The sequence below is a fragment of the Dermacentor albipictus genome, chromosome 9 (genome assembly GCF_038994185.2).
Source record: "Dermacentor albipictus isolate Rhodes 1998 colony chromosome 9, USDA_Dalb.pri_finalv2, whole genome shotgun sequence".
NCBI lineage: Eukaryota > Metazoa > Arthropoda > Arachnida > Ixodida > Ixodidae > Dermacentor > Dermacentor albipictus.
The window spans coordinates 10215741-10230393 of NC_091829.1; the positions used below are offsets into that span (position 1 = coordinate 10215741).

A 14653-nucleotide genomic window follows, 5' to 3' on the forward strand; every position below is an offset into this window, starting at 1 on the left:
CAAACACAATAAATGAGACCCATACTCTGGTCTTGTGCGAACAAAAATATTTAAGCAAAAACTGGCAGAACCTAAACTAGAGTTCGCATGCGATCGAGTACATCCTAACTGCAGCCAACATGGCAGCGCCTGCAGACGCTCGTACACCGTTTGCTGCCGCGGAAAAACAGGTGATATGTTTTGTTATAGGTCGCTATAGTCCTTAAAATCCGACAGAGGAAGCCAGTTAGAATTCTCAACAATATAAAGTTGGTCTCGTCGCGCTGTTGCAATTAGAATCGGTTATGTGGGAGCACTAACTTGTAGTTGCGGTCTGTGGTCTGTTTGTTTTCAGGAATCCACGGTTCTTGACTTCACTGACGTTGCTTCCTCAGGTATGTAACGTAGGCAAGAAGTTCTATACTTTTAACGATAATTTACTTTTGGCACTTTTGCAGGAGTCCACGATGAGACGTTCCATTCTGCGGATAAACCTGCTCCCACCCCGCATAGCCAAGACGTATTCTCGGCTGTGCCCTCCATGGTGCGTAATTTGCCTAAGACACAGTGACTGAAACACAGTCATACACAATACTCCTGTAACATGAACGCTTTCGAATATGCTGAATTTGAAGTCGGCCATGATCGAGCGCTGCTGCACATCGTGTTCAATCACGCGCATGCCTTTCATCCGGTTACACTTATTCGTGCTTCGACTGCTCACGATTAAATATTTATGCAGATCAACTTCTGTGAGCTTTGAGACTGCCCATGTAGTGGGGATGTTAGACTGGGTGACCAAGTGCCGGTCAAATATTGCTTTTTAAGCGTCGGCTTATTTGCTTGTCCAAATGTTCGCAGCTGTTGTGGCAAGCAGGAAAGCAGCAGGCGAAAAATGCATTCAGCATATATGCCAACATAGATCTCCTGAGGCCATACTTTCACGTTGAACCACAAGAAGTCCGAGCCAGGTAAGACTCGCATCTTTCGTTACTGCGCTCTCCTCAACACATTTTATGGACAGCTTTTAACCAGCGCTGTTCAATCTCCCCCCCCCCCCCCTTCTTTTTTCGTTTGTGTGTGGAACTTCTACAGGTCCCCATTCTCGTACGACCTAAATGAAACGTCACATCATTACCCGCGGCTAATGGCAAATCAAACAGGAAATTTAACTAGGTAGATTTTTGTGCTGAAGTTGGCTCATGACACCATGTTTTATTAAACAAATGCATTGTAAACTGGGAACTGTAGCATTAGAATGGTGTAAAACGGAGATGCTGGTGCCATTGCCAAGAAATAGTGAACAAGCCATGTTATGCATTGCTCAGGATAAGTGGAAGAAGAAATTTACATTGTCTGATGACGTGACTGGCTTTTAGCCTGATGTTACGTTTTTCCTTGCATCTTTATAGAATCTTGGAGTCTTTCCTTCCTCGCTGGCCATCACATTATGCACCACTGGTAAACACTGAGCATCTAACTTTCAGCATATTGGAGTTTGAATACCATAGCATTCTTACCTTTAAATATTTTCTTGTATGCTTTTTTGTTGCAGTTAATTCCAGCTGAGCTTTATGGGCCTCTGATGCTAGTTTTGACATTGATAACATTGCTACTTTTTGGAATGAAGACATCTGGCCATACTGTGGTAAGTAGAGCTGCCTGTCACCAAAACTACTTTTGTTGTGCCTGTTTCATTGTCTTCTTCATGTGAAGCAAACTACTGCCATTTTTTACTTGAAACCCAATTTGGTGAACAGCTGTGTGCTGCCAAACTCTTATAGATGACTCCTGTAGAACTATTTAGATAGTGGTGCCAAAGTGTGTTGCCTTGATTTGTACTTTTTTGCAAATGGGAAAAACTCGGCAGCAAGTCTCTTAAGAGTGCCATTTCCATTTATGCACACCTACTGATTCCTGCCAGTGTGCTACACAAGCATGTGATAACGGAAAGTTATTTGCGGTAGCGTACACTTTGCACTCTACTTAGGCACATAACTTTTTGTAATGTTGTTACCATAAGAAGGGCTTTGTTAAGAACAGGGTGTCGTGACATAAGGCTCGAGGGATGGCGGAAGAATGAACTGCTGACGTAGCACCAAATGGAAAGCTTGGCCCTTTCTGCCTGCTTAGTTGTGGGCTAGTTATATTGGAGCACTTTCATTTCCAAATGTAAAGGTGGTCCACCTTAAATGTCTGCATTAGAACCATTTGCATGGTGCATAAAAAGAGCTGTTTTTGTTTTTGTCAAGAGGTATTTCAGAGTTGTGATTTTCCCATGAGTGCAGCTTCTCCAAGCATTCTTTATCTTGAAGTGCTGTGTAGTCGGGATATCGTGAAATGCAACACCAGCCTCTTAAGCCAGAAAAATCTTCACTCACTGCTGTTCGTGTTATCATCTCTGAATGTAAAAAGTAGCCTGTAGTTGCCTTGTGAGAAGCTGTCATGTCTACTAACCGGCATTTTTATTCTATCTGCTTTTAAAGATTTTACACTTTCCCGTTCTTTGTTATTGCTCAGATTTCAAGCCAGAATCACATTTCCTTGGTCTGCTTGGTTGAAAAATAAATTACCACCATTGTACCTACATCTCAGCGTCAAGTGCAGACAAATCAGGTGAACGGTGATGCCAGCAAATTTGTTAAATGATGTGGGCCAAAATATGAAAACGTTTCAAAACTTGAGCCAAAACAAAGTAGTGTTAAGTGCATATTTTGATTTAAGGTTAGAACATCATGAATAATTTTTTTCTAACAAAAATGGGGGCATTGTTAATTCTATTTATTTAAATTACCTCTTATTAGTTAGCTTTGTTATGAAGGAAATAGAGGTTCCTGTTCACTAAGCAAGTTGGGCTGCTGGAATTTTCCAGAAGGAAGGCACACTCATGGGCACGGCATTTGGTGTCAGCTTCGGCTATTGGCTCGGAGGTTCAGCCTTGGTTCGTGCTGCCGGTTACATCAGCAGCACACAACTGTCCTTCTTCCAAGTTCTCTCACTGATGGTGAGTAATCTGAGTGCCGGGTCATGTAAAAACATACAGTCAAACCCAGTTATAATGAACCTGGGTGCAGGAAAGTATACTCTATGTCAAACATGCAACACAAGCAATATTTGTGCAAAAGAAGTCTCTTAAAATTAACTAGGCATTCAAACTTCGAGAGCCTAAAACCTCCCATAAAACCATCCACAGCAACTTTTCTTTTTTTTTTTACATGCTTTTCAATTATGGTTTTATTATTCCTCTCTTTCTTTCTTTCCTTTCTTTCGTTTTGACCATGCAGCACTTTCACAGCCTGTTTGGGCGAAACCAGGTAGTGTGTGATACAATGCACAACCTGATAGAGAACTACAGATCCCGCTGCGTTGATGTGTTACAAGTGCTGTTGCAAGAGTCGGGTCGCCATAGGGGGGTACAGTCTCGCAGCTTTGTTCTATTGTGTGTCACTAATTGATCACAAATATTCATAGACGTTTACTATACCTGCGTTCGAAGTAAAAGACTCAATATATTGAAGACGATAAACAAGATGAGAACAAGGTAAAAGCGGGAGCCAACGTTTTGACAAGTGGGCTTTTTCAAGGCGACATTTGCTTTCCTCAGCACAGTATATATAGGTAGGGTTCTCCTAAAGGGGAGAGGGGGTAAGGCTTGTAGGTACAGCAACGAGCAAAGGTGTTTTAGCGGCGAGGGTATAGAATTTAGAATAAAGGAGTGTTTTGTACAAGCTCAGTGACACGGCCGTCTGTCAGCCACATGTCAACGTCAGATTGAATGGATATCATGTGGACACAGCTAAAAAGCTTCCCAAAACTTTCGCCGAGCATTTCAACCAACCAGGCCATTTTGATGAACTTAAACTCTACATCTTACAGTCAAATTTCCGTTCTGAACGAGAAAGAAAACACTGAGAATATACTTTAAATATAAGTTCAAGACATTGCAACCACTAGGCATAAACATTTCAAAGGGAGCTTTAGAATCTATTTGCTATGCTAAATTTCAAGCTATAGGCAACAACACTTAGTTTAGTTGCTTCGTGTCTTTTCAGTTTGGCTACGCCCACTGTAGGGCAAAGGCCTCTCCCATACTTCTCCAACTACCCCAGTCATGTGCTAATTGTGGCCATGTTGTTCCTGTAAACTTCTTAATCCCATCCGCCCACCTAACTTTCTGCCGCCCCCGGCTACGCTTCCTTTCTCTTGGAATCCAGTCCCTAACCCTTAATGACTATCGGTTATCTTCCCTCGTCATTACATGCCCTGCCCATGGCCATTTCTTTTTCTTGATTTCAACTAAGATGTCATTAACTCGCACTTGTTCCCTCACCCAATCTGCTCTCTTCTTAGCCCTTAACCTAACACCCATCATTCTTCTTTCCACAGCTCGTTTAGTCGTCCTCAATTTAAGTAGAACCCTTTTCGTAAGCCGCCAGGTTTCTGCCCTGTAGGTGAGTACTGGTAAAACACAGCTGTTAAACACTTTTCTCTTGAGGGATCATGGCAACCTGCTGCTCATGATCTGAGAACGCCTGCCAAACGAACCCAGCCCAATCCTATTCTTCTGATTATTTCCGTCTCATGATCCGGATCCGCCGTCACTACCTGCTCTAAGTAGATGTATTCCCTTACCTCTTCCAGTGCCTCGCTACCTATTGTAAATTGCTGTTCTCTTCCGAGTCTGTTAAACATTACTTTAGTTTTCTGCAGATTAACCTTTAGACCCACTCTTCTGCTTTGCCTCTCCAGGTCAGTGAGCATGCATTGCAATTGGTCCCCTGAGTTACTAAGCAAGGCAATATCATCAGCGAATAGCAAATTACTAAGGTATTCTCCATTAACTCTTATCCCCAGTTTTTCCCAATCCAGATCTCTGAATACCTCCTGCAAACATGCTTTGAATGCCGTTGGAGACATCGTGTCTTCTTTCCTGATGCCCTTCTTTATAGGGATTTTGTTGTTTTCTTTATGGAAAACTACGGTGGCTGTAGAGCCGCTATATATATCTTTCAGTATTTTTACATGCGGCTCGTCTACACCCTGATTCCGTAACCTGCATGACTGCTGAGGTTTCGACTGAATCAAACTCTTTCTCGTAATCAATGAAAGCTATATGTAAGGGTTGGTTATGTTCCGCACATTTCTCTCTCACTTGATTGATAGTGTGAATATGGTCTATTGTTGAGTAGCCTTTACGAAATCCTGCCTGTTCCTTTGGTTGACAGAGGTCTAAGGTGTTCCTGATTCTACTTGCGATTATCTTAGTAAATACTTTGTAGGCAATGGACAGTAAGCTGATCGGTCTATAATTTTTCAAGTCTTTGGTGCCCCTTTCTCATGGATTTAGATTATGTTGGCATTCTTCCAAGGTTCCCGTACGCTCGAGGTCATGCAGCATTGCATATACAGGGTGGCCAGTTTTTCTGGAACAATCTGCCGACCATCCTTCAGCAAACCTGCTGTTACATGATCCTCCCCAGCTGCCTTCCCCCGTTGCATAGCTCCCAAGGCTTTCTTTAGTTCTTCCGGCGTTACTTGCGGGATGTCAAATTCCTCTAGACTATTCCCTCTTCCATTATCGTCATGGGGGCCACTGGTACTGTATAAATTTCTATAGAACTCCTCAGCGTCTTGAACTATCTTATCCATATTAGTAAGGATATTGCCGGCTTTGTCTCTTAGCGCATACATCTGATTCTTGCCTATTCCTAGTTTCTTTTTCACTGCTTGTAGGCTTCCTCCCTTCCTGAGAGCATGCTCAATTCTATCCATATTATACTTCCTTATGTCAGCTATCTTACACTTGTTGATTAACTTCGAAAGTTCTGCCAGTTCTGTTCTAGCTGTAGAGCTAGAGGCTTTCATACACTGGCATTTCTTAATCAGATCCTTCGTCTCCTGTGATAGCTTACTGATATCCTGTCTAAAGAAGTTATTACCGACTTCTATTGCACACTGCTTAATGATGCCCACAAGATTGTCGTTCATTGCTTCAATACTAAGGTTGTCTTCCTGAGTTAAAGCCGCATACCTGTTCTGTAGCTTGATCTGGAATTCCTCTTTTTTCCCTCTTATCGCTAACTCATTGATCAGCTTTTTATGTACTGTTTTCTTTCTTGCCATCCTATGGTCACTGCAGTACACCTTGCTGAGCACATCCATATTTTGCATGATGCCAGGATTAGCGCAGAGTATGAAGTCTATTTTCTCACCATTCGGGCTCCTCCACGTCCACTTTCGGTTGTCTCGCTTGTGGAAGAAGGTACTCATTATCCGCATATTATTCCGTTCTGCAAACTCTACTAATAACTCTCCCCTGCTATTCCTATAACCTATGCCATATTCCCCCACTGACTTGTCTCCAGCCTGCTTCTTGCCTACCCTGGCATTGAAGTCACCCATCAGTATAGTGTATTTTGTTTTGACTTTACCCATCGCCGATTCCACGTCTTCATAGAAGCTTTCGACTTGCTGGTCATCATGACTGGATGTAGGTGCATAGACCTGTACGACCTTCAATTTGCACCTCTTAATAAGTTTCACAACAAGACCTGCCACTCTCTCGTTAATGCTATTGAATTCCTGTATGTTATCAGCTGTATCCTTATCAATCAGGAATCCGACTCCTAGTTCTCGTCTCTCCGCTAAGCCCCGGTAGCACAGGACGTGCTCCCCTTTTAGCACTGTATATGCTTCATTTGTCCTCCTATCCTCACTGAGCCTTATTATGTCCCATTTAATGCCTGCTAATTCCTCCAATAGCACTGCTATACTCGCCTCACTAGATAACGGTCTAGCGTTAACATTGCCAGGTTCAGATTCCAATGGCAGCCTGTCCGGATGCAGAGATTTTTAGCACCCTCTGCTGCATCACATGTCTGACCGCCGCCGTGGTCAATTGCTTCGCAGCTGCTGGGGACCGAGGGCCGGGGTATGATTGTTGTATTCATATAGGAGGTTGTGGCCAAGTACTGCACCAGGGTGGCCAATCCTACTCAGGCGAGGGAGTGCGTTACCGGTTCTAGTCACCGGGATCAGGCCTGTTTATGCAATTTTATCAACATGCGTTTTTTTTTATCCAGTGAAAAATTGCGTGGCATCAGGATGTGAACCACGGTGTGCGTGTAGGTGTGTGTGTGCGTGTATATATGTTTTTTTTTTTTCCATGAGCACTGCTTTCCGCCACTCCTTCTATTATCTCTTTCCGAGACACGATAGCCCACGACCACCAGTGAAGCAGGTGATAGAGGGGTGCTGTGCACATTGTTGACATGCTGGCTGACACGCGGCTGTTGACATGTGGCTGACAGACGGCCGTGTCACCAGCCTTGTGCACAACACTCCTTTATTCTTAATTCTGAACCCTCGCCACTAAAACACCTTCGCTCGTTGCTGTACTACACGCCTTACACCCTCTCCCCTTTAGAAGACCCCTGTCTATATATACTGTGCCGAGGAAAGCATATGTCACCTTGAAAAAGACAAGTCCACTTGTCGAAATGTTGCCTCCTACTTTGACCTTGTTCTCGTTTTTCTCGTCGTCTTCAATTTCCATGTCCTGCCTTCCCCCTGTTTTCCTGCAATATATTGAACTGTTTTTAGCACTTGAACCAGCCTGTTATAACCAGGTTTGGCTGTAGTCATTATAGATGAAATTTAATGACAATATGTTATACCACATTATTTTTTTGGTGTAGCTGTCTCTGTGCTGTCCTTGGATTTTTATGTCGTGAAAAATATGGAAACGTGGAAATGCTCCAGCACAACATTTATTTGGGCTAGATGGTGCATACTTGAAATAGGAAGGAACAGCGCCAACTAAGACGATCATGAGGTGGAGAGGATCACCTGTCGTTCTCCCTCTTGTGATCGTCATAGTTGGTGCTGTTCCTTCCTAATTCATGGAAATGCTGATGTCTCAAAAATGTCATGCTGTTTGTTTTGTTTCAGAAAGAACTGAAATATATGTTGCACTGCAAAGACAAGATAAATCTGATAAATTTTATATATAAGCAGTGTGTAGTTTTTTAGGTTGTGTCAGTCTGTGTAGCCACCTAGCCTTTCCTCATCCATGCATGAAGACTTGCTGAAGAAATGAACATATGACCTGTTTTGAATGGGGGCACTCCAGGCACTCTTTTGAGAAAAAGTAATAATTAATAAACATACAAATAATCAATTTAATATGTCTGTTGGCTATTTGTATATGGCCAGCATTGGGGCACCAACACTGTCTACTATATGTTTTAGTTCTTAGCACTATTTGGAGTTGTATAGAATCATACTAGCTGAATATGTAAGATTGATTGCAGTGGGTAACTTCATGTCTACTGTGTAGAAAAAGGATTGCACTGCTTTTTTTTTATCTCTCTATATGCTTTGGTGGCTTAGTGGCTATCATGCTGTTTTGTTAAGAACAAAATTTTTTATTCTATTCCCTCTTTTAGTGGCCACTCATGTGAAATGTAGAAACATTGGTGTGCTAAAATATGGACACTCCTGTAAGGATTTAGGGAGCCTAAATTGAAAGTCCATTGTTTTAGCTTCCAAAGTCCGCACGTGACTAATGTCTAAAACCAATGAGTCTTGCATTTTCTCGGTGCTTTAATGTGCTCTTGGTTACTTGATTATTTGCTTGTACATACTCATGACCTAGCTGTATTTGTGCCATGGTAATACCTTGTTGCAGCTGTCCCCAAACGAAAACCAAACTACATGAAACTAACGAAAGCAGAGACGAGCACAAAATAAAATATGAGCACTTGATGGCTACTTATCCTCATTTTACACATTCTCTGTTCTCCGTTGATTTAATATATCTTGTTTGTCTTGTTCGGTTCTTTTCATTTGTGTCACAGTTTAGTTTGGGTTACATTTTAAGTAGTAACTTCTGAATGACCTTTTCTAGGGCTACGGACTGTCCGGTCATTGTTTGGCCCTGCTGCTGGGAATTGCATTCCACCCTGTGCACTCCCACCTTTTCTTTTACATTGTGTGGTTACTGCTTGGTGGTTCTACAGCAGCCAGGCTGGTACGTTCTCTGCTCCTCTGGTGAGATAAAAATTACATCATCATAAAGTTTTAACATACAGAGTGAGCATTGCAGACAACGAAAGACGGTGGAAGAAGACAAGATGAGTGTTGTACTTTGCTGTTCGTGCTGTTCACTTCAATGCAAATATATACCAACTTGGTGAGCTAACTATTCTACTATAAAATTTTAATTCCATTGAAGGATAAAGGCCTTTCCTGAAGATCTGCACTTACCCCTGACGTTCATTAGCTCAAACCACTGGTATCTGTTATATCTTTTACATGATGCGCTCATTTCCACTTTGCCCTCGTGGTTATAGCTAAAATATCTACCGTATTTACTCGTGTAAGGCCTGCACTTTTTTTTTAAATCTCTTACAGGATCCAGGCCTTACACGAGCCAGGCTCATTGCTTCTCACAGAGGCCTCTAATTGCTCTTCAACTGCTATGCACAATAATGCGACCACTGGCAGCTGATTATGAGCACTTTGAATTAGTCGTCCTCGTGGTGTTCACTGCCTTCATCTTTTGATGCCTTCATCTGATTGGTGTTTTAGATACTGTTTGACATTCGTGCCACCTTGATCTACTTGAGGGCTGTATTGAATGAAACCACATGCCATGCATTCAATATCCAAATGCACACTTTTTCGCTGCAATGCCCTCTTCGTGCCCCCAAAAGCACAATGCAGCTAAACTATGAGCCGCATCGCATTTGATACTATTGAAGCACACTGAATCCATGTTACACAATCCTGTAGGATACGGTTATGATGCCATTCTTGACAGGACATTAACTAGTGCCATCTAGTAGCGGCCTGTGGAAATTAACCAGCCTGCAGGTGCATCAGTGACGCTTAGTGACCTTCTTTTTCTCCAAGTTGTCGTTCTTCAAGCTGTAGGTGCGATCTTTTTTGGGAGGGGGGTGAGGGGGCAGGCCTCACAATAGTAAATGCGGCACAGACATCTGATTTCTACCTCAATTTGCTGCTTTTCTACCGGATAACAATATGTCTGTGTTTCTTCTGAACTAATTTTTATTCAGTTACTGTTGTATTATAAAACTAAGCTTCCCAAGTTACATAATTTCATTTTTATTATGTTTTCTGAAATGGTGGTACATGGTCGTCATTGCACTGTAAGTAATTGTTCATCCAACTTGGCTCACTGTGTCATATGGGGAACTTAAGCTTAATTGAGGGCAACACCGTAAATGTAGCTGAGACATGGACATTTGATACTCACATTTGCACATAATTATGTAATATGCATCCAAGCATACAGCGTTTTCAGTCTCTCAAACAGCAATAAAATATGCAACTGAAACAATCCCGTGTGCATAGAAGAGGCAGATAAAGCTATGAAAGATTAGCAATCTTACTCTCTTACTGATCACCAAGGGTTCATTGCTTCATCATCTCAGACCAACAGAATAAATACATTAAAGCTTTCTCTGACTTTGTTGATTTGCTTCATATTTGGGATGCAAAAGCACATGAGAGAATATAGGTGATGTTCATTTGTTTGTTTAGATATGTTATTAGTAAAGGCAGCTTCATTATTTTACGTTGCAAGCTTCTTGCAATTCTTTGATACTTCCAGTAAAACGAAATGCTGTTATTACAGTAAAGGTGCATTTTGATTATTCTGTGCGGTGCTGAAAGAGAATGTGCCCATGTGCATCCTTGTTACACATACACACTGTCATCTTTTAATTTCTATATTGGATGTTGTACTACAAGTGGTACAATTGTGCAACTCTTCGCTCAGATAGGTGAGATGGAGCCCTTCTTTCTTCTTTACAGATGTCAGTCTTTTCGGCCAAGACTGCGAGTGCATCACACAAAGCTGTAACAGCTGGAGCTGCAGGCGCTCTCCATTTGCTTGCTTTGCTCTACTTTCATTTTGCATACCACAGGACTGTTCAAGGTGAGGCAACAATGTGCTACATGATTTCGCAGAAGATATGGCACATGCCCCCTGTGTCAGCCCAGTGGCTGTGATGCTGCACTGCATAGCTCGATGTTGCAGGTTCGATAAGTGCGATATGTAAGCATATTTTTTTAAACTTAGATTTAGGTGCACGTTGTAAGAATCCCAGGTGGTCAAAATGAATTCGAAGTCCCCCGCTATGCCATGCCTTATAATGCTATTGTCCTTTTGGCATGTAAAACCATAGAATTTATATTTTTAAGGTGTGGCACATTTGTTTTGAAGCACCTGGCACTTGGATTGTGGCATTGTATGAGAAATGTTCATGTTGGTTTGCTAGCACGAGCCTTTCCAGCTTTATCTGTGCAGATTTATACCATTTAAATGTGCTGTAATGGTGTAAAAAATTTGAAGTCTTGTTGTGCCTGACTGAAAACATTGCATTGAGAAGCTCTAGTAATATGATGTGTAAGGGTTTTTGAAAGGTGAGCTGATACTGCAGTGCATCCAGTGCCACATGACTGCTTGCAGAGTGCTGATCAAGAACTGGCAAAATGCCATAACATTCCGATACATCTCTGTGACTGTGTAGCTTATGCATCAGCTTATAACCGTGTGGTAGACATACACTGAATTCACGAGTCATAGTTTTGTTCCTGTGTGCATTCTGTCAGTCTAATTGCTATATTTAATGGATATTTGCTGTGTTTCAGAATTGCTTGACAATGCACTACAAAGAACCTTAGCTGAGGGTCTTTCACTTCACTTCTTTATTTGAGTATATTGCAAGAAATGGAGAGAGGTTGGACTTGGCTTGTTTCCAACTGTGGCAGCACCTGCAGCATGCCATCAGGAAGCAGTGTGAAAGCATCTTCATAGCTTTGTAAATTGCAAGAGTTATCAGATAACGATAGGCCTTTTAAGTTGAGTGAGTGGCACTGACATTGGCAGCAGTTGGAACAGTGGAAAGCATAGGTAAATTAAAGGGTCTCTATATCTTTTTTAATTTCTTCATACTTTGTATAGTTTTAGCGACTGTTGGCATTTTTGTGTGTGTGTGTGTGTGGAGCCTTGCAGCATTTGTCTTGTGTTGTTTTTTGTTGCAGTGCTCGAGAGTATCTGAACAGGCCCGTTTGGAAGGACACACGAAGAGATTTTTCTGGGTGCTTGTTTGAGATACAGACTTTTGGTTCCATCTATCTGTGTTTTGCTAAAGAAATAATGTCATGTGGCAAGTAGCTGTTGCATTAGCTTGCTGCTCTGGCACTTGGCTTATTCATACCTTTGGTGTGGATCTTCACTGCCTGAAGCAGCAAAGTTCCAGGCTCGAAGGAAAACATTCAGAGGATCTTTGATCCCTCATGGTTTGATTTTCGTATGCTTTCACAGATGCAAATTCATAGTGAACTCGTATCTAGTTCGAAGAAATCTTAGGTGGCAATTGAAAGCTCGCCTCCAATGAAGTGGATGGACACTCAGTAGAATGTGTAATTTTAAGCAGAAAAAACGTTCCTGAGAAAATGTTATTTATTCTACTGCCATGTTGAGAAAAAACAAAGTTGCATAAAGTGCTCCAAATGTGAACTAGTGGCAGTAACAGCTAGCACATTATAGCCCGCTTTAGGACTTGCAGCGTTTCGTATACAATATTTAGTTGCAGAGAACTTTCAAAGCTGTGCATGAACATTGTGCCAAGAGCTACGGCTCTTGCTTCCCTGTTTTTCCTTTTGTCCATACGATTTACACCCCTGGCTTTGAAAACGTTTACCTTAGTGCCGGTTTTGATTCTATAGTGTACCATAGTGCACTGTTTAATGGCGGCCCCAGAAACAATTTCTTGTTCTTAGTGTTTACAACTTGTCAGTGTCTTGGTAGTACAGTTCGTTGGAGTGACACATTATGGAAGGTTCGAGATCTGAAACCTTTTAAAGGGCCTGTCTTGAATCTTTAAGTGTTTATGTAATTATGACACTACTGGAGAGCTGCTACAGTGACGGCATACAGCAACGATGCATGTGATGCCATGAATGCAGTTGTAGAGTCTTTGTAACAGCTACGAGTCTAAACATCTGCTTTCTCATAATCAGCATGTGCACCACGTTTGAGGGTGCTTCAAAACTTTACCAGTTTAAAATCAGCATGTAAAGGAACAGGACCAAGAAGGTTCATTGTCAAGCCCCATATCCATAGGAAATTTTGGTTTTGCTTAAAGCGTTGTAGATCACTGACGGGAGTGTGCTCTACTGCAAGAATGTTATATAAGAGTTCAGTAATGGTGGACATAAAAGCAAATTAAATGTAGTGGTTGGTGGTGCAAGAAAATGGCCTTTGGAAGCCCTCTCAGCAATAGAGGTTCTCTCCCATTGCCTCAGCCAATGTCCTCAAGCGATGTTCTTTCCCTGCTTTCTCCAATATCGGAGCCGACAGCCTATAGTGCATTTACATCACGAGGTGCACCTCATTTTCTTCCCTTTTTTTTAGGGATGTGCGAATATTCGAAATTTCGAATACGAATCGAATATTTTCCTTATTCGAAGCGTATTCGATTCGAGAAATGCATATTCGTAAATTCCCGAATATTCGAGGACGGCCGAATAATGCTCAAAACGGCGAATATTCGGAAAGACTGTGAATAATTTAGCAATTAACGAATTATATTCTTGCTCCACATTCTCCTAAAAACATGTTTATTCACTGAGAGCTTCACATGATCCGCTCATTATCTGTATGCTCTACATCAAGATGGCAAGTTGGGCCAGTTTGTTGGGATTCATAGTAAGGTTCGTTACAGCGCAACACAAAACAGGGACAAAAGAAGGTACAAAACGACGACACAGTGTTACAGCACTGTGATCTTAAGTGCTGTAACGAACCTTACTATGAATGTGTACGCTCTGTTCCAGTCTATCTGCAACAGGCCCGTGAGACATGATCAGTTTCGATTTTTTTTACCAAGCTTTATTCCAGGGCTCTTTCATAACAATATATGATGTACTTTCGGGCTTTGTAAGTATGCGCAATAAAATATGCACCTAGAAAATGTTACCTGGACAAATGTTGTCACAGTGCATAGAGAGCCCTTACTTTCTGAACATGTTGAGCAGTATATTTTCCTTCGCGATAATCTGTAACAAGCGTTTACCTGACAGAGCATTACCTGACATTACCTGAGTGCATTACGTATAATGAGTGCCTCTTTAACCTGAAGCAGCCTCGTAAAATGCAATATTATTTTTAAAAGGGTAATGTAGCTATTGTTACCTCGTTTTGCAATTTTTTAATACTACACATATATTCGATATTCGATTCGATATTCGAAGACAGTTTTTCGTCTTATTCGTATTCGATTCGTATTCGAAAATTTCAATATTCGCACACCCCTACTTTTTTTGTTGCTGCATGGTGTATTTACATGCATGTGCGCTATGCGTTTCAGTGGAATCCTTATGTTTGCATTGGTGCTGCTACTTACGCGCTGCTGTCAAGACCTGTGCAATCATACTTGCCGTGCGAATATTTTGCAGAAATGATAGTTGCTGCACAGTCTACGAACCAGCCTTATTGTTTTGCCATGCCCGAACAAGGTGAAGGGAAAAGTGTAGGCTGCGGCAGATTCATGTCAATCTCTCAGTCTCTTTCTCACTGTTGTCAAACAACGGAGCTCCTACTCATCATTTAATAAAGCAAAAAGAAAAATACAAGCGAAAA

General features: G+C 41.8%; 1 protein-coding gene across 1 annotated transcript; it reads left to right on the forward strand.

The window, feature by feature from the left end:
• Window positions 1-52: 52 nt before the first annotated feature.
• LOC135911167 (protein YIPF3-like) lies at window positions 53-12226 on the forward strand. Its single transcript, XM_065443359.1, has 10 exons — window positions 53-170; window positions 335-374; window positions 438-523; window positions 841-950; window positions 1392-1440; window positions 1535-1627; window positions 2852-2983; window positions 8888-9010; window positions 10819-10942; window positions 12052-12226. Exons 1-10 carry the CDS (start codon window positions 120-122, stop codon window positions 12066-12068), a joined length of 825 nt encoding a protein of 274 aa, XP_065299431.1. The 5' UTR covers window positions 53-119; the 3' UTR covers window positions 12069-12226.
• Window positions 12227-14653: the final 2427 nt, after the last annotated feature.